Source organism: Lynx rufus, unplaced genomic scaffold (assembly GCF_022079265.1).
Source record: "Lynx rufus isolate CCGP_SWC_20201006 ecotype Redwood Valley unplaced genomic scaffold, mLynRuf1.p SCAF_6, whole genome shotgun sequence".
Taxonomy (NCBI): Eukaryota; Metazoa; Chordata; class Mammalia; order Carnivora; family Felidae; genus Lynx; species Lynx rufus.
Window position 1 is genome coordinate 135,521,713 of NW_025814878.1, and position 23,969 is coordinate 135,545,681.

Sequence of the window (23,969 nt, forward strand, 5' to 3'; positions counted from 1 at the left end):
TGTTGACTTGGATTAAAACTTTAACGTGGTTTTTATAAACCTGCATGGTGAAAATAATCGATGCAGATGTTATTTAACTATGCACTTTTTCCCCTTTCTTCTTGCCATTTGGCACAACAGGCAGCATGATTATTGCTTAACGTATGTTTTCATGGCAGCAGTCTCTTGCCTTATCTAGTTGACAAAAGATTCTAACTTAACTGCGTGATAATTTAAAAAGTGGATTCTGTGTTGAACTTTGGTTTAAGGCGTCAAAGTTTTGTATGGACACCAGTGAATAAACTAACCTCTCAGAAGGAGCTTTGTTTCTCTTCCCCACTCCAGTCCATCGGCAGTGGTCACTCCTCTAAGGAAACGGCTGGAGGTTGGTTATCTTAGAACCTGAGCTACTCTGCTAAATCTGAGGTTAGACCACATGGGGTGGTTATTCACAGGCACCTTTTTCACCTAACAGGGATTCAGGTCTCATTCCAGCTCTGCCCGTATCCGGTTCTAGCCAACCACTTAAATCTCCCTGGACATCGGGTTCCTTGCCTTGAAAATTAGGCATTTGGATGAAAGTAGCCAGAACAACTTTTCAATCTCAAACGTTCCCTGATTCTATTACTCTGGGTCCCTCCTCACTTTGTGTTCTCTTACTGTCTTATTTCCCTTGCCTGCCTTCCCTTCTTCCCCTACTAAGGGACTGGTCCAGGTCTGTCCTGCCATCACCCACCTAGATAGCTGTGTTCTTCAACACTTGGATTCGACCTGGAGGTTTTCTTGAACACAGAGGGCTGAGAAGCAGTGTACTTGTGTTGGCTGGCCCGGAGCTCACTGCCACTACTTTGTTGGCACGCTCAGATCCCTTCCACAAAGGGCGTGTGGGTCCCTTCCTTTTAGGAAGCACATTCCTGACGGCCTTTGTAAAAGCACAGTGAGCTTGAGTCTCGAGTACCGAAAGATTCCTGAATCAGAGCAGCGACATTTCTAAATTGCAGCCGTTCGACAGATTTGGGACTATGATTGTGACCTGGGCTGGGGGTGGGAGTGGGGGCGGCCTGGTTGGCAGGGACTGAACAGATAGATCATCATGTTTTCCACATCACACACAGTAAGTGTCCAAGGTTTGGCAGTGAGGAAGGCACACCATAGCATACCCTACAGTTTCTGGATATTTGTGTCACCTTTTCTTTAACGTCATACAACCTGTTAGGTTACAATGGGCTCCCACATAATTTTTCCGTAAAGCACTTCAAGCAAAATTATAGTCATCAAGGCGTGCCTCTAATTTTAGGAGGTAAGCGAAGCCTGTGCTGATTCGATTTGCCTGCGTTCTGACTTCCTCACCGGCCCCCAAAGGCCAGAATCAGGTACAAGGTGTTTTTTGAGAAGACGCGCGCGGGGAAGCGTGTCTATACAAAACCGTTTTCTGGGAAGGCAGGTCGGGGGTTCCCGGCAGCAGAAGAAGGCGAGTTAAAGAGCCGGGGCCGGGAGGGAGGGCGAAGGTGTCCCGGCAGGACAGGCGCAGAGAAGCAACAAGCTTGGGAGGCCAAGAGGGGAAATGCCCCGGTCTGGGCAGGATGAAGGACGCGGAGGGCTGCAGCCCCACTCCCTGCCCCGGATTTCGGCGGCAGCCGCCCCAGAAGGGCGAGCGGCAGAGGTCCCGGGGCGGCGGAGCGAGCGCAGGAGGGGCCGGCGGCGGGGGGTGGGGGGCGGCGCGCTGGGGGCCGGGCCCGCACGGGGTTAAAAGAGCATCACCTGCGGCTCCAGGGCGACCCAGATGGGAAGTAGGAAGTGCCGCGCTTGAGCTTCCTGTATAAATACACGCGCGGCTCCCGGCGCCGCCGCTGGTGAGCTGCGCTCCACGCTCCGCGGGGCCCGGGGCGTCGCGGCCGCTCGCCGGGGGGCGGGGGGGGCAGCGGGCGCCTGTCGGACCTCCTCCCCGCCTCCCCCCTCCCGCCCGCGGCTGCACCCCCCCCCCCCCCCCGCCCCGGTCCCGCTGCCGTCCCGCGGGGTGCAGAGCTGGGGCCGCGGAGCCCGGAGGACCGCGGAGGGAATGAGCCGGCTCCGCCTCCCCGGGGCGCGCGGGCCAGGCTGCTGAGAAGCCCCGGCGGCGCCCGGAGGAACCGAGCCCTCCCGCCAGGTAGGTGTCGCCGAGCGCTTGAGCCGCCGCGGGCGGGCGGGCGAGGACGGAGAGACCCGGACTCCATGGTCTGTAGCTTTCTTTTCTGCCTCCTCTGCTTAACAGCGCACAGAGTGGGATTCCTTCCGAACGCCTGAGACACCTGTTAACTTTGAAAAATAGACGCCCCTGGAAAAGGTAGAAGAGAAACCGGTGTCGTTTCCAGTAAAACGGCCTCTGCGAAATGTACCGATTGGCAAATGCAAGATTAGGTCAGACCTCCCCGGTGTCTTTCTTAAGGGGAGACCAGAAGTTGGCATCATCTCAGATGTTGACCTTCCGTTGTTTGGAAACGCACACAGCACGGTGTTGACGCGCGTAGATGGGAATGAGATGGGATCTTGGCCATACGTTATAGCGATTATTTTGTCAGGCAGTTGCTGATAAGACAGAGTGAAACTCGGATCCTGTATTGCCGTTCCCAAGTGTTAGGTTAAAATGAAAGGGATTCCTGTTTCAGCAGAGAAAAGGGATCTTGAGCTTTCTCCTCTCGGGGCACCTTTTGCTTTCCTTGTGACTTTGGGGGGTCCTGCTGTGAGTCTACTCCTGATGCATGCACGTCTTACATTCAGATTTCTCAGAAATGCATTTCCCTGTCTGGGAAAATGTCCTCTGTCTTCATGCTCTCACTACCGTGGGTCATTTTATTTCTTTCTGCTGCAGGTATCTGATTAGACGTTAGCTGGGAGTCCCCATAGGACTATCAGTGTTCTAAGGTGGCATTTCTGGATGTTTGTTTGAAGTCTGCAAGGTCTGAATTAAAGAACAATGTATCTCACATTTATGAAACAGCAGATGGGGCGGGAGGGGGGTGGGGTCTAGGCCCAGAAGCAAAATAAATGAACTTTGAGATGACTCAGTTTTTAGGGTGTGGGTAAGAGGAAAAAGGAACCCAGCCAGCCTTCACAGAGTTGCTGGCTAATTAAAGTATCTGGCTGCTGCAGTGTGCACTGAGATGAGCCTCCGGGTCCCTGGTCCCTTTCAGATCTCACTGCTCTGTTGGTCCCTGCATCTGCTGACCCTGTCCCCTCTTCCCAACCCTAGTCCTTTTCCTAAGTAGCAGCCCCGTAACTATTTCTGAAATGATCTTGAAGAGGGGGAGGGGGCAAGAAAGATAGATGTAGCAGAACCATGGGCCCCATTGGGATAATTGTATTAAACCCAAGGCCACGTTTTCACAGCCCTCCTGTTTTACCCTGGCACACCTGTGACTGGTCTTTTTTTTCCCTTGTGGTGGGCACACACTTGGAGAAATAGGAAAGAGAAAAACCCTTCTGTTTCTAAAGTAGCCTCTGATGAATTGAAACTGTCGTGATGAGTAAACAAATACAATGTACACATGTATATAGAGAATGTAAGTGTAAAACAGATGTCAAGTCGCGGAATCGGGCTGCTTGAACTTTTCATTTAAAACAAACAGGAGAAAACATAACCCCCCAAGCCCCCAAACCAATCACCCTAGATAACTTGCTCCTACACTACTGTGCTGGAAGTGAGGTGTGAGTGTGGTCAAGCACTGTCCATTTACCCAGAGTTTTACAAATATTTATAGTCGTCTGTGCCAAATATCTTTGCACTGAGCCCCACAGAACATTCTCAGCATTCAAAAGCTCCATTCTCATGAATGGCTTTAGTTCATTGGCAATTTAAGGGCATCCAGGCTTTCAAAGTAGGTCAGTTTAAGACACGTCTTTTTTTTTTTTAATAATTAGTTTTTGGGTCTCCCAGATTGTGAACCAGGTTTTCTGAGCCAAACTTGACAGCAGAGAGAAAAATTATCCTTTATCTAGAAAGAAAGAGGAAAAAAAGCTTGTTTTATCTATATAATAAGACCACTTAGCTTCCTGAAAACTACCTTTCTCTTCAAGAAGATGAGTACTTTTAATCTGAGAAGGTAAATTTAAATTTTCGATTTTGAGAAGCAGGTTTAATGTGTTAAGTATTTAGGAGCATTTATAAGGACCTCAGAATCATTGCTCCGTGGTGTTTCTGCTAATTCTGGCTTCTGTGTTTCCCGTGGCCTTGACTTATGACATTACTTTCTTGTTCAGTGAGGTTCTTCGTGTTTGAAATCACCAGTTTGAGGTAGAGGTCAGGAATCATGCTGAACCCAGATGTTGGTGAAGGAACAAAGTCCAGACAGTTTTGGGACTAAACCTACTTTGTGCAACTGATTATTTTGGATATGGGAAAGGAGCCAAAATGCCACACAAATCCTCCTTTCCACTTTGAGCTTTGGGGAGTAGGCATCTGCAGTCATTAGTCCTGAGTGCTAGGACTGTTTTCCAGGGATGCCTGCTTTAATTTCTGGAAGCTTCTATTCAGTCATGTTGTTTTACCCGAGTATGTTAGATGTTTGTCATCTTGACTTTTTTTTTTTTTTGGTAATGTTTCCCATATGTCATCTGAGTGTTAAGTAACCTGAAGAGGCGTAACCTCACCAAAGTTAATTTAATTATTTAATTTTTAATTTGCTTTTTCACCTTTAGGTACAGGCAGGAGGTCTGTACTAATGTTCTATTTTTATTAACTTTGGCATTTGCTTTTGCTGGGTCGATGCATATTTCTAAACCCAGCACATCGCATTTCAATGGTTATTAAGACACGGAGGCTATACATTAAAGAAAGTAAAAGCGGCCAACGTTTTTGCAACACGGAATGAGAAACTTCTCGTTTACGAGGAGACCTCTTTCCTTGAACTGAAATCACAACAACCTGAGTGCAAAATACTTCTCTTGTTCACAGCTGGGGATACTGCTGATCACATGGCTTTTGTAGCATCTGTTAAAGAACATACTCTTAAACCCGTGTCTCCTTGGTTCCCATCTCCTCTGCAGTCATGAGTTTGAGGGCCAGACTTTTACTCAACTGGTTCTTTGTCTTTGGGGGAAGAAAGAACACATCATCTCTCATTTGTCTCTTTGCTGGACTTGTGGTCAAAGCTTCATAGAAACCCACAAATTGTCCTCTGTTATCATTATAGAACATTATCTGTTGACAACCTCCTCAACAAGTTTACTCCTTGTAAGTGGAGACTGGGTTCGGTCACCTTTACATCACTAGCACCTAACGTGTGGAATTCAGAATTCAATTCTTTGTGGGGTTGACTTTGTTTCCTACATTACTGGGTTTTTGAGAAAAGGATTTGGCAAAGGCGAATGAAAACATACCTGTTTAGTGTGGGATGCACCTTGCTTAGTGTGGGATGGAAGGGAGTCCTCTCCCAAGCTGCTTTTAAATTTGTTTCTAATTAAAGTTTCTATAGGAAACTTCTGACATTCAGAAGAGAGGGTAATACAGATACATGTTTGTATCCATTTGGAGCAAACATTTTGATTTAGCTATGTGTGCCTTAGCAATTGTAGTTTCCTGGTAATGTCACAACCCAAGAAGTCAGCCCATCTCTTTCTTTCTGTATGGGGCTTTCTGAAATAACACGTCTCCTTGATCTGTTCATTACATCATTGTCTGACCTGCCTTTAAGTGGCGTTCTTCCTGCTTCTGAGCTTTGTTGTTATGCCAGGCAGAGGGAAGACGAATTATTCAGCAGGGCTGCATGAATAATTGTGGGAGGCAGGGAAGCACTGATTAAAAAAACGGGGTGGGCAGGGCACTCTGGCGGTGTTGAGTGGGGAGCTCCCACGAAGAGTGTAAAATTACAGTGCCGAAAATATCACGGAGCTGTTATTCTCCTATTCACGCCTGCCTTCTCTGATAAGTTTTCATTGTTAGAAAAGCCAGGGACGGATTTTCTCCTCTTGGGCCTTTCCCTGTAGCGGTAATGAGAATGTGGAAACAGGGAAAGAAAAAAAGGAATGTACTTTTTAGAAAAAGGATCAGCATTGTGCAGATGTTAGAATTTGCCGTCCCAGATGCCTGTGCCCTGAAGGATTTAGAGTTAGTCATCTGCTTTGTTAGCCGTTGTCCCCATAAATCTTTCCGTGTATTTCTCCTGAATATTTTGTAGGAAAAAACATAAAAATCAGATATTGTTCTCACCATAAAAAATTGTAACTGTGTGAGGTGATGGGTGTGTTAACTAACCTTACTATGGTAATCATTTTGAAACTTGTGTAGACATATGTGTATATACACACATCTGTGTCTCATCATTACACTGTATACCTTAAACTTATACAATGTTACATATCGATTATATCTCAACATAGCTGGAAGAAAATTAGATCTTAGTAATAGCTGTAACAGACTTTATACATAACAATTTCAAATAGCAAAGAGACTGTTTAGAAAACAATGCTAATAATATTATTTGCTGATTTCGGCTCAGGTTATGGTCTCGCAGTTCATGAGTTCGAGCCCTTCGTTAGGCTCTGTACTGACAGCACGGAGCCTGCTTAGGATTCTCTCTCTCTCTCTCTCTCTCTCTCTCTCTCGCTGTCCCTCCCCCCTACCCAAAATAAATAAACAAACATTAAAAAAAAAAAAAAGATATTCCTCCTAATGGAGTGTCTGTCCTTTTAACCTGTATATGAGTTAATAGGGATATATTTGCACATTAGTTCCATTTTTAGAAGATTACAGTCTCCGGGTTACACATTTATAATCTTGTTGACATCTTGGTAACTGTTGGGATGAATATGTTAAAGCTAAGGAATTACAGACTGAAGTACTTTTTCATTTCCTGGGGGAAGAAGACGTAGTCCGCTTTCCTATTGCACAAGGCACGATGGTAAACAGTCTTTTACAGCAATGCTGCTGCCTCACAAAGCCTGAGTAGGTGAATATTTGCTTCCATCACACCTAAGAACTAAGAATGGCTTGGATTTGTTTATACTCAAGAATAGTGTCTAATCTGTCTTGTTTTTGCATATAATGATAAAGTGTCCCATATGTGATGCCAGGTATCTGTTGTTGGCCTTGGGTGTTACTCTTTCAGAAAATAAGTAGGGGTGCCTGGGTGACTCAATCAGTTAAGCGTCCGACTTCAGCTCAGGTCACAATTTTGTGGTTCGTGGGTCTGAGCTCCACGTTGGGCTCTGTGCTGACAGCTCAGAGCCTGGAGCCTGCTTCGGATTCTCTCTTTTTCTGCCTCTCCCCTGCTTGTACTCTGTCTCTCAAAAACAAATAAACATTAAAAAATAAGTAGATAGAAGATATTTGTTTCTCTGATATCACTGGGTTTGTACTGGTCCATCTAGTCCCCGAATGGCCAGAGAGCGGGTCAGGGATGCAAACAGTAGAACCACAGCCCTGGCCATGAAAGAGGTCTGCCCTAAGTCCTTACCTCACTAAGCACTAGTACCCGTTGCCCTTGCTACTCTACCAGCCAGCTGGTCTACCTTCCATTCCAGACTATACTTAGGGTAGCCAGCTGGTCTACCTTCCATTCCAGACTATACTTAGAGTAGAACTTCAGCAAATGGCTAGTGACTGATGATGGTCAGCACTTCACTAGACTCAGTCTGTACCATTTGAGTCGTTAATAGCTTCTGTTGAGAACACGAACTGGCGCTAAATAGTTGCATTGGGCAGAAGTGCCAGGGTCACCACAGTACTGATTTTCAGATTATGTTGAGTGGAATCTGGTTGCCTGACATGTCGTTCTTGGTTGGTGTTGGGAGAGCTTCCTAACAAGGCAGAGATGGGAACTTTGGATTGCTGTTTCATTCTACTCGGTTAGAATATTGGCTTCCTGAGAAAATCTCTCCATTATGAAGGCAACACTTCAGACGTACCTTCCCCACCACCTACTCTTCTTGAAAACCTTTCCCTTTGTAAGCTTTCTCTGAGTCATGCTTTCATATCTTTTATTCCAGCTACCTCACAGGAATGACTCAGTGCCTTACATGGGCATGGAAACACTTTGAGAGTATTCCTGTGTCTCCTCTTCTGTTTTGTCCCTTGTTCTTGAGTAGATCTTAGACTTCCGTAGCAGTTTGGAATTAAGACCTCAGCACAGATCAGCTGGCTTTTTACACGCATTCATATTCTCTTCTGTCAGTAATATCCAGGTGATTCATTCTGTTTATTTTCTATTTCTCTGGGTCTCTTTAATTCTGCTTCATCCATTTATCTGAATTTTAAAGTTTTTGCTGAATGGTGCAAAAATTCCTAAATAACTAGGTAAGTATCCCGGTGAAACATTGTCCCTTCCGACTACATTATCCTTTTGTGCTGTGGAACGATCACCGAGACTCTGGGTAGTGAGGCAGGCGTAGACAACATTAGTTAAAAATACTTTGAATGTTGGCTCTTCCAGCCTCTGCATTTTTGGAGCAGATTGCTTTTCCAGGCCGCCAGCAGAATACGAAAAGTCCTTCTACATCCTGTGCTTCTAGCATGCCGCCCCGTTGTGTGGTTAGTTATATTTAAGCAAGTGGTACTTGTAGAATCTGGGTGAAGTCCGCCCTCGCCGCCCCACCCCCACCCATGCCATTAACTTTAGCGAGTTTAAACCTAAAAGCAGCTGTCCGGTTTCTTTTTTCTTCCCCAACATGCCCCTTGTCCTCTCTGCCAAAATTCTTTCCTCATTGGGTTCGGCCGGGTCACATCTGCCATAATGGTAAAAGCTGGGATCCTCGTTACCGTTTTAAAACAAGCAGGAGGGTGGACCATTCAGGTCACTTTCTTCTTTCAGGTGAAACGTGAGGTATGAGGCAGAACCAGTTGAGCAAGGCAGTGAGATGAATTACCGGCTCTCTGGGTGGATAGCTTTCCCCAAAACCTAGAAGGGAGCGGGTGTGAACCGTCAGTGCACCTGCGGAGACATGGTGCTGTGAAAGGGTCGGGAGCTGCCAGCATGTGTGTGCGTGTGTGTGTGTGTGTGTGGGGGGGGGGGGTCAGCTTCCTCTGGACACCCCTTCTGAACTTCATGCTGTTTGCTTATGGTCTGGGTGGGTGGCTTAATTTCTTCTCTTGGTGGTTCCATGCTGCGGAGACTGGGGGATCTGAATAAGATGTAAGTGGGGGCGCCTGGGTGGCGCAGTCGGTTAAGCGTCCGACTTCAGCCAGGTCACGATCTCACGGTCCGTGAGTTCGAGCCCCGCGTCGGGCTCTGGGCTGATGGCTCGGAGCCTGGAGCCTGTTTCCGATTCTGTGTCTCCCTCTCTCTCTGCCCCTCCCCCGTTCATGCTCTGTCTCCCTCTGTCCCAAAAATAAAATAAACGTTGAAAAAAAAAAATGTAAGTGAAAGGACACTAGGACACCTGGGAGCCATTCCCGACATCTCTAAGGAGAGAACTTCAGGACTGTCCTGATTGTTCCTTGAAGAGCTCTGTATGTAATGAATCAAGGGTGAAAGGATTTTCTGGATTCATATTCTTTTCATGAAGCGCTCAGCATGTGTCATTCATTTAAAAAAAATTTTAATGTTTATTTATTTTTGAGAGAGAGACAGAGTACGAGTGGGAGAGGACAGAGAAGGAGACACAGAATCCAAAGCAGGCTCCAGGTTCTGAGCTGTCGGCACAGAGCCCGACACAGGCCTTGAACTCACAAACCACGAGATGGTGACCTGAGCCAACGTCTGGATGCTTAACCGACTGAGCCACCCAGGTGCCCTGAGTCATTCATTTTTAAAACCTTTATTAATTGATTTTGCCCAGAGTGAAAACTCGAAGAGCAGGTTTTCAGACTGTGCCTGGTGAAGCCTTGAGCATCTGTGATGGTGCCTGGCAGATGCCCAGGGACAGGTCCAGGGGACCTGGCCTGGCTCTCCCTGTCCTCCTCCACCAGCGCTGGCCCACCTTAGCTCCTTTACACGGTGGCAGTTTACTCCAGATTTTGTTTTTGTAAAATTCCATCGCCTTAAACATGTTTGAATGCCATCACTTCAGGGAGTCGGTGTTGTTGCCCACAGAAAAATAAATCACTTCTTTTTGAAGAATCATTTTGAATTGTGCACATCTCAGAGATGAAATATGTGACCTCCTTCCTCTTTCTCAGTCACAAGTACGGCCTTGTTTGGAATGCTTGGAATTTTTGTTGTTGTTGCTTTAACAGAACAGGTATCTGCTTTGGAAAAGGCTTTTATCAAAATATTTTTACAGATAAAATATACTTTAAAAAGTTGTGTACATGTATATATAGTAAACCGCTTAATTGAGGTATGATTGATGGCCAAAAGCTGTATATATTTAATGTATACAACTTGATGAATTAGGAGATACATATGTACCTCAGGAACAGCATAATGCCTGTACTTAACAATGCTACATTGTATGCTTAAAATTTTGCTAAGCGGGTAGACCTTTTTTTTTTTGTTTTAAGTTTATTTTGAGAGAGAGACAGTGCAGCAGGGGAGGGGCAGAGAGAGGGAGAGAGAAAGAGAGTCCCAAGCAGGCTCTGTGCTGTCAGCACTGAGTCTGATGCAGGGCTTGAACCCACAATCTGCAAGGTGAAGACCTGAGCCAAAACCAAGAGTCGGGCGCTTAAGCGATTGAGCCACCCAGGGGCCCCACTAAGAGGGGAGATCTTCTGTTAAGTGCTCTTACCACACATACACACACACATACACACACACATACACACACACATACACACACACACACACACACACACATACACACACACATACACACACACACATACACACACACACACACACGGAAACACTTTGAGAGTACTCAAAATATGTACACACACACACACACACATACACACACACACACACACATACACACACATACACACACATACACACACACATACACACACACATACACACACACATACACACACACATACACACACACACATACACACACACACATACACACACACACATACACACACACACATACACACACACACACACACACACATACACACACACACATACACACACACACACACACACACACAAATAATGACAAATAAAGTGGACAGGAAGAAACTTGGAGGTAATAGATATTTAAAAATTTTTTTTAATGTTTATTTATTTTTGAGACAGAGACAGAGCATGAACGGGGGAGGGTCAGAGAGAGAGGGAGACACAGAATCTGAAACGGGCTCCAGGCTCTGAGCTGTCAGCACAGAGCCCGACGCGGGGCTTGAACTCACAGACCGTGAGATCATGACCTGAGCCGAAGTCGGACGCTTAACCGACTGAGCCACCCAGGCGCCCCGGAGGTAATAGATATTTTTATATTTTTATAACTTTGGTTTGTAACTCACAAAGTAAGGAGTGCAAACTTACGGATATGGCAGGTGGTAAGACCATGTTTCACTATTAACTTTTTTTAAATATTTATTTTTGAGAGAGAGTGCAAGTGGGGGAGGGGCAGAGAGAGGGGGGACAGAGGATCTGAAGCGGGCTCTGCGCTGACAGCAGAGAGTGTGACACAAGGCTCGAACTCATGAGCGCCAAGATCATGACCTGAGCCGAATTTGGACGCTCAACCAACTGAGCCACCCAGACGCCCTCAAAAGACCATTTCTAAGAGATAATCTAAGGAGTATGCAATTATGTCTTCATTTTGTGAGTGTCCTATGTCTCTTTCTAAAAAATGTTATAGGGGCACCTGGCTGGCTCAGGCAGTAGAGCATGAGACTCTTGGCCTTGGGGTTGTGAGTTCAAGCCCACATTGGGGGTAGAGATAAAAAAATTTTTTTTAATTTTAAAAATTAAAAAAAATGTGGTTTGAGACTGTAAGAAATAATTGATTTGCTGAAGAATTCCTACATCTCCTGCTGTGTTGGAACAGCAGGACTTACCTGTTCCTAACAGCTTCCTCCAAATGGGCTCTTCCCGTAATTGACATTTGTGACATGGGGAGGTTCTGGTCTGTGTCAGTCTCCTCTTCCCTCCAGAAGCATTTACTGGCTACATTTCTTCTTCTTTGCTGTGGCCTTCTCCACCTCCTCTCACCCCTCCTCCTCCTTCCTTTAAAAAAAACTTTATTAAGTTTTAACATTTTATTTCCAGTGTAATTAACGTACAGTGTTATATTAGTTTCAGGGCTACACTGAAGTCACTCAACAGTTCTATACGTTACTCAGTGCTCATCAGGCTAAGTGTACTGGCTGCATTTCTTCTTGATGTTTGACTAGGGATTTCTCTTTTTGTGGGCAAAGATCATCAGAATATGGTGTATACACCATGTTGGGAAGATAGAAATGTGAAGACAGCACTTGGATGAAATTGGTGATGTGTGTGTTACTTGGAGAAACAAACAGGTGATGGTTGTCTAAGCATCACCTGGAAAGAGGAGAGAGGTAAGACCACTAAAGATAATCTGAATAAAAACAAGTAGAAGGGTTTCAGTTATAATTTTTATTTTTCAGTGTAGGAAAATCCTATTGTCTTGCCATATTTAGAGACAGATTTTACTCTGCACAGTTTCAGTGACCTTCGATAGTTGTAGTCATGGGCTGTTTGTCTCTTTATCTCTTTGTCTCGGGTTTCCTCTCTCCCTACCCCTTCTAACTTCTTTCTCTCCCCGTTCCATCCTTCCACATAATATCCAGTCTCTGGTGTAAGGGGCCAGGACTGGGCTTGGTCTCAGAAGATGGAGGTTCGAATTTTGCTCTGCTCTATGCAAGCTCTGAGAACCCAGGCAGATTATTTAACTCCTCTTCAGAAGAAGTTATGATTGCTTAGCATCTCTATAAGATGAAGGAAATAATCATCATGGTTGCAAAAGAGTAAATGAAAGGACATATGTGACAGAACACAATTAGCACTGATCCCCCCTTCAAGAAAGTTGATTGGTATGAAACCTATAGAACATAAAGGGTACCATTTCAGTTGTTGTAAGTGTGTAATTTGGTGGCATGAAGTACACTCAGAGTGTTGTGTAACTATCACGTTCTCCATTTCCAGAACTTTGCCATCATTCCCAACAGAAACTTTGTACCCATTAAATGGTAACTCTCTATTTCCCCCTCTCCCAACCCCACCTTTCTACTCTCTGTCTCTCTGAATATGATGGCTCTAAATATCTCCTATTGATGGAATCATACGATGTTTGCCCTTTTGTGTCTGGCTTATTTCACTGAGCATAATGACTTTAAGGTTCGTCCTCCTATTCCCTTTTAAAGGTGAATAATACTCCGTTGAATGTTCACATCACATTTTGTTTATCCCTTCATCTCTTGATGGGCATTTAGAGTGTTTCCACTTTTTGGCTAATTGTGAATAATGGTGCTGTGAGCATTGGTGTGCCAAGTATCGGTTTCCATCCTGGTTTCAATTCTTTTGGGTGTATGCTGAGAAGCAGAATTGTTGGATCTCATAGTAATTCTTTGTGTAATTTTTTGAGTGGGGCATCCTATTTTCAAGTTGTTGTTGTGTTTTTAAATCTGTTGGATTATAGTATGCAACTCCTAAATGGCGTGTTTATTCCTTGTGGTCTTTTCGTTCCCATAATTTACATTATATGAGTCAGGATGGTGAGGTCACCTTCAATTTCTCCAGGAGCACCTTGCCAAGGTGGCAAGCTCTATAGGCCATGGCTCTCAGAAATGCCTTTGATGTATGCCTAGATATCCCGGAAGGTGAAGGTTTGCTCTGTTGGTGCCCAAATGTGTTGGTTAAACAACAGCTGTATTAATGAATGCAATATTTTCTGCTTTGGACCTTCCTGTAGGGGTTGAGGAGACTGAAGAAGGCTGATGGGCTGATGGGCTCAGCTGGTAGGTTCCACTGTCTCACCATGACCACCGAAAATCCGACGCCGGGAGACCTGGCTCCGTCCCCCCTCGTCACTTGCAAACTCTGCCTGTGTGAACAGTCCCCGGACAAGATGACCACACTCCAGGAATGCCAGTGCCTCTTCTGCACAGATGTAAGTTCTCCTTGAAGCTTTCATCACGAGCGTGAGAAAATACAACGGGGAGAACTGTCAAAGCACAGGATAGATTTCGGTGGCTTTCTGAGAAACCAGGGTTTGCTACAACAGCCTTCTGTTTTGGAGAGCAATTCCACATTTGGGTCTGTTTCCAAATAGTGTCTGGAATGGTAAATCCCGTATTTACTGTTTTTTAGGCAAAGCATAATGTATACGTGATCTTTAATTACTGGTTGAATAAGCAGGATCTGTTCTTAAAGTGCTAGGTAAGAAACAAAATAGAAATATTTTTCACACATCTTAGTTAACTCCCATCTGTAAGGAGCTCATCCAGTGTTGGATGATAGACCAGGTGGCTGTTAACTGAATTTTCTTTCATATACTTTCTCGTCTCTTACAAAGCACATGATACATAACTCTTCTACTTTGTGCTTATCTCCCCCCTTTTTTTTTTCTGTCTTCACAATATGCTGAATGGTACTTATTCCTCATAATAAAGAGAGTGTGTAGATAGATCTCCAGGAGTGGGCCTTCCTCTTTTAGTGTGACACTTGGTGTCAATGGTCGTGACCTTGATGGCGCATTTCCCTGGAGTCTGGTTGATTAAGGTGTGAAGATAGGAAACAGACTGTTGAATTCAAGGTGGCTACTGCAAGTGTGAACCCAGTGGTCCTATTCAGATTTTCATTTATTCAAATATCTTTTGAGCTCCTACTGTGTGCCAGGCACTCTGCTGGACGTTGTCCCATAGGGAAGATGGACTCATTGAAGGAACTGTCCAAGTTTGGCAAAGTCAGGGGTAGCTAGATGTGGTATACCAGCAGACTGTCTCACCTGCTTGGGGATGGGAGGGGGCATCCTGGTGGCAGTGATCTCTGAGCTGAGGCTTTAAACAAGAGTTGCAAATTGACGCTTATGGGTCACGTCTGGGCTCAACACATTTTTATTTGGATCCCCAATTGGGAAATTTCATGAAAAAATGAAAAAGTGGTAAGATCTAGCTACACCATCCAGGCCTGTATTTGTAGGCCCCAAAGAGACGATCTTTCCTCTGTTTATATTACCTTCCTGTCTCCTGTATGTATTTGAATCAACTACTCTTAAAAGAATTTTTTTTAATGTTTATTTATTTTTGAGACAGAGACAGAGCATGAACAGGGGAGGGGCAGAGAGAGAAGGAGACCCAGAATCCGAAGCAGGCTCCAGGCTCTGAGCTGTCAGCACAGAGCCTGACGCGGGGCTCAAACTCACGGACCATGGGATCATGACCTGAGCCGAAGTCGGAAGCTCATCCGACTGAGCCACCCAGGCGCCCCATGAATCAACTACTCTCTTAAACCGAGGATGAATTAAGAGTCACGCGGGATGCAGACTGGCATCTCAGCATGGCAGAGGCCTGATGTCCAAGTTATAATATTTACCTTTTATCTGTGCTTTGGTAGGGCCTCGTCTGGGCAGACTGTTATTATTTATTAGACAAAAAGTGTAATAATCACCAGACAAATCTAGGTTTCATGCCCTGACTAGAGAAGGAAATTGAATAGTTCAGGTATAGTGACCAGTGCTTAAATCAAGGGAAGCAAGGACAGAGGAATCATTAAGGATGTAGAGTCATTTATAAAGCGGTGTATTTACGAAGCATACTTTTTTAAAAAATAGATTAACAATTTAAGGTGAAATAAATTTTGCTCTTTCTTGTTAATTTCATCAAAATGTCATGTTCTCAAGCTCATTTATATTGATTAAAACACTTTTTTTGATTGAGGATTAGGGTAGGGAGAAGTCTTGGAATGATTTTTGGGTAAAAAGGAAAGTGACTAGGGATGGCCGGGTGGCTCAGTTGGTTGAGCGTCTGACTCTTGATTTTGGCTCAGGTCATTATCCCAGGGTGGTGGGATCCAGCCCCATGTCAGGCTCTGTGCTGAGCCTGGAGCCTGCTTAGGATTCTCCCTCTCCCCCCTCCCCCCCTTCCCCTCCCCCTCCCCCCTCTCCCTCCCCCCTCCCCTATAGAAAATGAAAAAATAAAAATAAAAAAGGAAAGTGACTATAATCCTTTCCTTAAGTTTTGAACTCTGGGATCCAAAGATGACGAGTGTCCCAGGATCTGTGCCAGCCACTGGGATTTATCAGTTTGAGAAACAAAGCCAGCAGAGGTCCTCGCTTTTCGGGGCTTATATTCTATCAAAGGCAGTTGCATAATAAACAATAAACATAATCACTGGGTGAGTTACAGAGGATTGGGCAACAGGGCTTAGAGAAAAGGCAAAGCAGGGCCAGGAGGGTGGAGTGCAGGTGGGGGCTGTTGCAGGTGTAGCAGGCTGTGAAGAGGACGCCTTGCTCAGTGACGTCTGTGCTTGGTCCTTCCTCATGTCATCAGTGTGTGTTGCTTAAGGAAGTGACCTTGTTGTTGAGGGGCGGCTTCGGTTTCCTTTGGTCTTGCTTTGCTGCTGAATGCTGTGCTTCTGAAAGGATTCTTTCTGACCTTCTCACATAATTTTTGGACCCTTGCTAGTCTTTGAAACAAAGGAGTCAGAAGCAGCGTTTGGTTAAAGGCAGGAGGGAAATTTTTGTCTGGGGGTTACTGATGTTTGAAAAGCAGGAAACGGAGTTCAGGTTTTGCCATGAGACCTAATAGTTCAGGATTCAAGTTTGTGCTTGTCAGTGCTGAGTAGAGGGTCCACAGGCAGAGGTGGTACCTCATATTGACAAGGAGTGCACGCTGTCACGAGGATTGGTGCACGAGATCTCAGTTCCCAGTTAAAAACAACACAACGGCTTCTCGGTTCCCCTTTGGCAGTTTGAGGGTAGGAGTTAGGACAATGAGAGTATTCTGTCATCTATGATCAGACTTCCTCATTGTTGGGGAGTACTCCAAACCAGAAAGTCAAATGGCTTGGTAGTTTTTATATCCCTCCGACGCTGGAACTTTTAAAAAACTATTAAAAAATGTGTCCAATCCCGCACATTTTAATTTGCACTCCAGTATAGACATTCAATGTTAATAGTAAAGGTATCAGATGTGTTTTGCGTTTTCAAGGCTGCAGAGAAATATGTGACACATTTGAATCAGCCATATACTACTAATTTCTGACTTTAAATATGATTGCATGACATCTTCTAAGTATTGGCTGGGAAAGACTTCTCGCGCATACCGTGTCTTTGAGATGGTGTTGCTAAGATCCTTCTCCCTCCCTTCCTCATTATGAGAGGGGTCAAATGGAATGGTCCCCCTGCTGGATGCGGTACTATACTGGTATACTTTCATAATTTAATAAAGCTTTTTATACATTCTGTCCTTAAGAATGTATAAGGACATTCTTGTTTTCCCTAAGAAGTATCCCTGACCACGTTGCTGTGAGCTTAAATTCTCTCTGTTCCCAAGATCAGTGTGCTCTGGGAGAGCAGTGTGGATAGATGTGGGGTGTCTGACCTGACCATTGGATGTGAGCCAGGTCATTCCCTATCTTTAGGGAGATCGGGCCTTCCGATAGGTGCCCCCAACCCACGTGCATTCTGTGGACCTCTAGTGCTGTGAAACAGAGGTGATCCTTGACTAAACTGTCCCATGGTCCGATTAGCTCAGAAACTGGTATGTTCTCCATTCCTTTCTCGGAAGGATCATAATGCATTCTAGAGGCTCTGTGAAATCTTGTGGTTAAAAGAAAAGCACGGGGACCATGTTTAACTTCTCCTGAGCAAGCATTTCCATTTGACCACCCCACCTTTTTAGGGGACTACCCATTAACTTCCCCACAACTCCGGCTCTGGAGAACACTGCTTCAAATTATTCCCTGTAGGTAATTCTTGATTTAAATGACATCCAGAGAAAGGAATGTGATGGACTTTGCTTCAAATAATCCATGAGTATAGCTCGTTTCTTGTTGAAGGAAACTTAACGTGTTCTATTTCTGATGACAGTTTCTGTTAGACTCTTTGCTCAGCTGTAATATACAGAAGAAAGTGTGGCATAAAGCAAGGAGCAAGGAAGGCTAAATATACAGGACAGAGATGGGCCTAGCTCTCATTAGCATGGCTGAACTCACAGACCATTACGTGCATTGTGGAGTCAAGAAGTTGATATTGTGGGGTTATGGAGAGAGGTGTTGCAAAATTACTTGCTCTTGTACTTGAAGGTTAAATATCCCAGGGATGTTCGTCTACTAACTAATGATATGCAAAAACTCTCTCTTTCTCTCTCCTGTGGATTTAAATAACTCAAACATGAAAATTCAAAATTTCCTTTTCTGGCATTTGCAACATACTCCTCCAGATAATGATACCACACAGTTATAATTCAAGTGGAAGAAAAAGAATTCACAAAAGTCCATTATCAAAGGAGGGAAAATTTGTGGGTTTGCTCCCCTGTGAGCAATTTTTGCCTCTCTGATTTATTCTGGAAGCTATTTCTGTCAGCCACGAATTAAAGCATAATGGAGACACAGTTGTTGCTTGTTTTTATAACCTAGATAATTTCACCTGAAAAGAGTCGGTATGTTGGGCATGGCCTATTTACCTTTCAGATTAAAGACAGGATGTGCTGAGCAAAAAGAAAATAACGTCCAGCCGTATTCTTGACTTTTTTCCATTACATTTTGTTGGCTCTAAGTAGTTAGAACTCCTTTTACTATTCATTTCTCTGAGCCAAATGGATTTTCCAATGTTTAAAAAAGTGAGAGGAAATATAAAACTTTTTAGACCAAGCCCTTCTTTTCCTTGGGGCCTGTTGAGTGACCTTTAAGAAAAGCCCACATATGGCCTTGGAGACATTTACAGTTTGGAAAGATTTGCAGTGCGTGCGTGCGCTGGCGCATGTGTGTGTGTGTGTGCGCGCGCGTGTACCCGTGCACACATGTGCACCCGCACGGGTTGGTAGCTTCCAAATGAAGCAGAGAACCTGCGGGTGTTTGTGCCTGGATTCTAACTGATAACTACATTAGGATTTCAGAAGGAATGACATTTTTCGACTACCACCTCCATTTTCCCTTTCCAGTGCAGCGTGGTGGTTAAGAGTGCAGATTTGGGGGTGTCTGGTGGCTCAGTCAGTTGAGCGCCCGACTTCGGCTCAGGTCATGATCTCATGGTTTGTGGGTTTGAGCCCTGTGTTGGACTCTGTGCTGACAGCTCACAGCCCGGAGCCTGCTTTGGATTCAGCGTCTCCAGTTCTCTCTGCCCCTTCCCCCCCCCCCTTTCAAGAATAAATAAACATTAAAAATTAAAAAAAAATTTAAACATGAGTGCAGATTTGGAGGTAGGAAGACCAGGCTCAGGTTCAGGCTTTCCCATCAATGTGTGTGACTTTAGGCAAGATCTTGGGCTTCTCTGAACCTTCCTTTCCTCTCCTGTGGGGTGGAGGGAGGTAGGGGATGATCATCCCTATCTCAGCGGTAGGAGGCATTGAGTGAGAACTCCAGTCAAGTGCTGAGTCTCTTTTAAGTTGGGGCTGTTTTAGTCCTTTCTTTCCTAATAAGTTCTACTGTGTGCTGAGCTGTTCTGTTTTTCAGTAATGTTTTAGAGAAAGGAAATCCTGTAAAAAACTAGACCGGCTTCCTCTTTAGCCTTTTATAAGAAGATGGTTTTATAGGTGATTTCAACCTTACTACTATTCTGAGACACCCACAGACTGGCAATTAGGGTAGAGAGAGAGATTTCTCTGTTGGATTTGTCCAAAGATTGGCTAATGGCTCGGGGCTTCGATCGAAGAGCGAGAAGTAGGACTTCGAGGAAAACCAGCACAACTTTAAAAGTGAAGAGATGAGGGTATCTCCCCAAAGAATATGAAAACACTAATTTGAAAGGATATGTGCACCCCATGTTTATTGCAGCATTATGTATAATAGCCAAGCTATGGAAGCAGTTCAAGTGTCCCTCAATAGATGAATGGATAAACAATGTGGTGTATATACATGAGGAATATTATTCAGCTATAAAATAGAATGAAATCTTGCTATTTGCAACAACATGGATGGATCTAGAGAGTATCCTGATAAGCAAAATACGTTGGTCAGAGAAAGACAAATACCACATGATTTTACATATATGTAGAATTTAAGAAACAACAAATGAACAAACGAAAAAAAAAAGCAAACCAAAAAAAAAAAAAAAAAAAAACCACCAGACTCTTGACTACAGAGAACAAACTGGTGGTTACCAGAGGGGAGGTGAGTGGGGGATGGGTGAAATACGTGATGCGGGGATTAAGAGCACACGTGTGATGAGCCCTGAGTTGTGTATGGAAGTGTTGAATCACTGTATTGTACACCTGAAGCTGATATGGTACTGTCACCTATACTGGAATTAAAATTAAAATAGTCAAAATAAAACGTTCAAAAAACCCCATAACAGTGAACAGTTACGCACATTTCTGATGGATGTAAGAGATCAGATGGCCCAGTATCTCAGGCTACCATTTATTTAAAAGCTGATTACCCCCAATAGGAATATAGTAATAGAATAACTTGTTGGCTTGATATGTATAGACTAGTATCATTTTAAGTATTTTCTATTGAGAATTCTCTGGAGCTGCAGGAAATAACAAGGCATCGTACACCAGCAATGTCACAAACATTTTTTTGTCCCCTCCTCTAGTCGTGGCCTGAAGCACTAAAATTCTCCAGTTCTCCGCCTTCCCGTCTTGTAGTACTATTAAATGCACAGAAGTAAATTCTGCCAATTTAAGGCCTTCTCTGATTCCGTTGGTTTCTGCTACTAAAACATTTCAGTTTACAAGGTTAGTCTTCGGCTTTCCCTTCACTTTACTTTGGGGTAAAGTGAAATTATCTGTGCCAGGTTTTCAGTGACTTCATCTGACATCGTTTATTTGTAAATGACTTCAGTATTCTCACTGCTGAAACTTAAAAGGGTTCTGAGGATAATGACTTTGACTTTGTATTAGTCAAGTCACTGATTTGAAATGCAAATTCGATACTCTATTTTCCTACCGTGGAGGGAGCTGCTGCAGGCCAGATAGCATCGGAGAAACAGGAGCAAATTGTAAGAGCGTGAGAAACCGAGTCAGGATGACTCAAGAAGGAGTTGGCTTTCTGGACCCATGATCTCATCCACGCCTAGTGCTCACCACTCACTTACTCAAGGCAAGTGGTGAGCAGCAAAAGGAAACCACACTCTTTGGGCTGAGCATCTCTGTCGTAGCTCCTTTCTGGATGCCAGGATGGTTTCACATCTGAGACTGGGTCTCAAATCTGGTTGCTTGGGCTCCATTGATTCAACAGACACAAAAATATTTATTGTGCCACGGATCGTTCTGACGGTCAAGATATGGTCGTGAGCAATTGGATCAAGGCCTATTGTTTAGATAGCTCAGATTTTAGTGCGGGGCACAGATACTGACAAGCAGGTACTTGTTGGTATGATGATAGATGCTCTGAGTTAAAGCAGGGCAAGGGGATAGTGAGTGGTGCAGGAGAGGGGTTCCTACTATGCATTGGATGGTCGGGGAAATTTCACCAACAAGGTATTATCTAGGCAGAGACATGGAGGGCCTGGGGAACCGGCTGTATACATATTAGGCAGAAGAGAGTTTTGGGCAGAGGGGAGCAGTGTGGCAGTCTGAAACTTGGGTTGTGTTTGGTGTTCAGGTACAGCAAGGAGGTGTGTGTGTGTGTGTGTGTGTGTGTGTGTGTGTATGTGTCTGTCTGTCTAGCAGGGGGGACTGTAGGAGATGAAGTCGGAGAGGTAGTGGGGTCTGTCTGGAGGACCCTGCAGACTATCGTAATTATGGCCTCAGTCTCATGTGAGAACAGGAGCCTTCGGAGGATTTTAACCCACAAAGTTAATGTGATTTAATCATGTTTTAAATGGATCACTGTGGGGCGCCTGGGTGGTTCAGTTGGTTAAGTGTCTGACTTTGGCTCAGGTCATAATCTCACGGTTCATGAGTTTGAGCCCCACATTGGGCTTTGTGCTGACAGCTCAGAGCCTGGAGCCTGCTTCGGATTCTGTGTCTCCCCCTCTCTCTGCCCCTCCCATGCTCATGCTCTGTGTCTCTCTGGCTCTCAATAATAAATAAACGTTAAAAAAAATTTTTTTTAATGAATAAACATTAAAAAAATTAAAAAAAAATAGATCGCTATGTTAATAAGGGTTATCCAGAGAAACAAATCCAATAGGAGATAGATGTACATATCTTCAGTATGAGATTTTGTGTGTGTGTGTATAGAGAGAGATTTATTATAAGAAATTTGCTTGTGCAATTATGGAGGTGAAGTCTCATGATTTGCTGCTTACAAGCTGGAGACTAGCTGCAGGAGACCTGATGGTATAGTTCAAGTCTGAGTCTTAAGGCGTGAGAATGAGGAGAACCCCTGGTGTAAGTTCCTTCCTGAGGGCAGAAGATCAGTGTCTTAGCTCATGTGGTCAGGCAGAGAGAATGAATTCTCCCTTCCTCTGCCTTGTGGTTCTGTTCAGGCCCTCAGCTTATTGGATGAGACCCACTCACATCAGGAGGCAGTCTGCTTTCCTCGGTCTACTGATTCAAAAACCAATCTCATCTGGAAACACCCTGATAGATGCACCTAGAAGTAATGTTGCCCAAATATTTGGGCACCCCTTGGCCTGGTCAAGTTGACACATAAGATTAACCATCACAGTCACCCTGGCTACTGCATAGAGAATTAACTATGGGAGCAAGGATGAAAGCAGAGAAACTAATTACAAGACAAATATAATAATCCAGACCAGAGGTAATAGGGCCTTGGACCAGCAGGTGGTAGCCACTCATGTCTTTGGGTCCATTTTCTTTTATATAACATAGGGATAATAATAAATCACCTAAAGTTATAGAGGAGATTGCAGTAGCTATTCTGGGTAAAGCATTTAGACCAGTGCCCATAATGTAGCTAGTGTGTATGTAGCTCTCTACATAGTCTGATCATCAAAATTTTAGTCTGGTCATCAAGATTTTGCTTGGAAACCTCCAGGATAACACTGACTATTCAATTATGGAATCTTAAACCCTAAGCTGTTTTTTCTTCTACATCCATTTGAAGCCTATTTCTTTAAAAAAAAATTTTTTTTTAATGTTTATTCATTCCTGAGAGAGACGGAGACAGAGTGTGAGCTGGGGTGGGACAGAGAGAGAGGGAGACACAGAATCCAATGCAGGCTCCAGGCTCCAAGCTGCCGGCACAGAGCCCGACATGGGGCTCGAACCCCTGAACCGTGAGATCATGGCCTGAGCTGAAGTCGGACGCTTAACTGACTGAGCCACCCTGGTGCCCCGAAGCCTATTTCTATATAAATTCTACCTATTAGTGCTGGTTCTGTTGAAATCTAATTTGCATTCTACTCACCAGCTCTGTAATGTTCGAATGAGGCTTATCTTACTGTTTAGGATAAGATTACTCATTAAAAAGCCCCACAGTGCTCCATCCGTTGTGGGAATATTAATAAATAGTACTTCATTCCCCTCCCTCCACCCCTTTTTGTTGACACAGGCCTTGGAACAAGATTCATTTGCACAACATTCTTGCCTTTGATCATAGGTTGAACAAGTACTTCAGGCTCTTCTATATTCTCTTAGGAAAGCATATGGTATCAGGATAGGGGGGCGGTACTAGAATCTGGAACAAGATTTGATTTCTTTTTCACAAAGAAGGTTATAAAAAGATGGTATGTTGGCAGTCTGTGTTGGTATGTTATGGAGACTCTCTCTTTTTTTTCCCAAAGCATACCTTGCCAAAGTTTAATTTTTCAAACCACATATTGGAATGCAATAGGCTGGCCAAACATGCAAATCACCACCAGAGAGAGCAAGCAAAGTGGGAGCACAATGAGAGAAGTTACCCTTACATCCACTGAGTCACCCAAGTTTATCTGTTTGTTCTTTTGTTGTTACACCTTTATTCCAATTTCCCCCAGGTCTGTTCCCATCTTGATCTGGTGCTATTCTTCCATTTGACACTGGCATGTACCAGCCACGGTGCTGTGGGCATAGACACATGGGTGCCGTGTGCATCCCCCATGATTAGTCTGGCTCGCATGGGGGAGTATGGTGTGCTATGGGAGCATCAGGGAAGCCACTGAAACCAGACCTGGGG

At 44.4% G+C, this 23,969-nt stretch overlaps 1 protein-coding gene across 1 annotated transcript in view; it reads left to right on the forward strand.

Moving 5' to 3' along the window:
- The first annotated feature begins 1,872 nt into the window (after positions 1–1,872).
- Positions 1,873–23,969, forward strand: part of RNF144B (ring finger protein 144B) — an 80,387-nt gene continuing 58,290 nt past the window's right edge. Inside the window, exons 1-2 of the mRNA XM_047102700.1 lie at positions 1,873–2,125; positions 13,714–13,911. Coding sequence (XP_046958656.1) covers positions 13,747–13,911 — 165 coding nt within the window. The 5' untranslated portion in view covers positions 1,873–2,125; positions 13,714–13,746. The remainder of the gene's footprint in view (positions 2,126–13,713; positions 13,912–23,969) is intronic.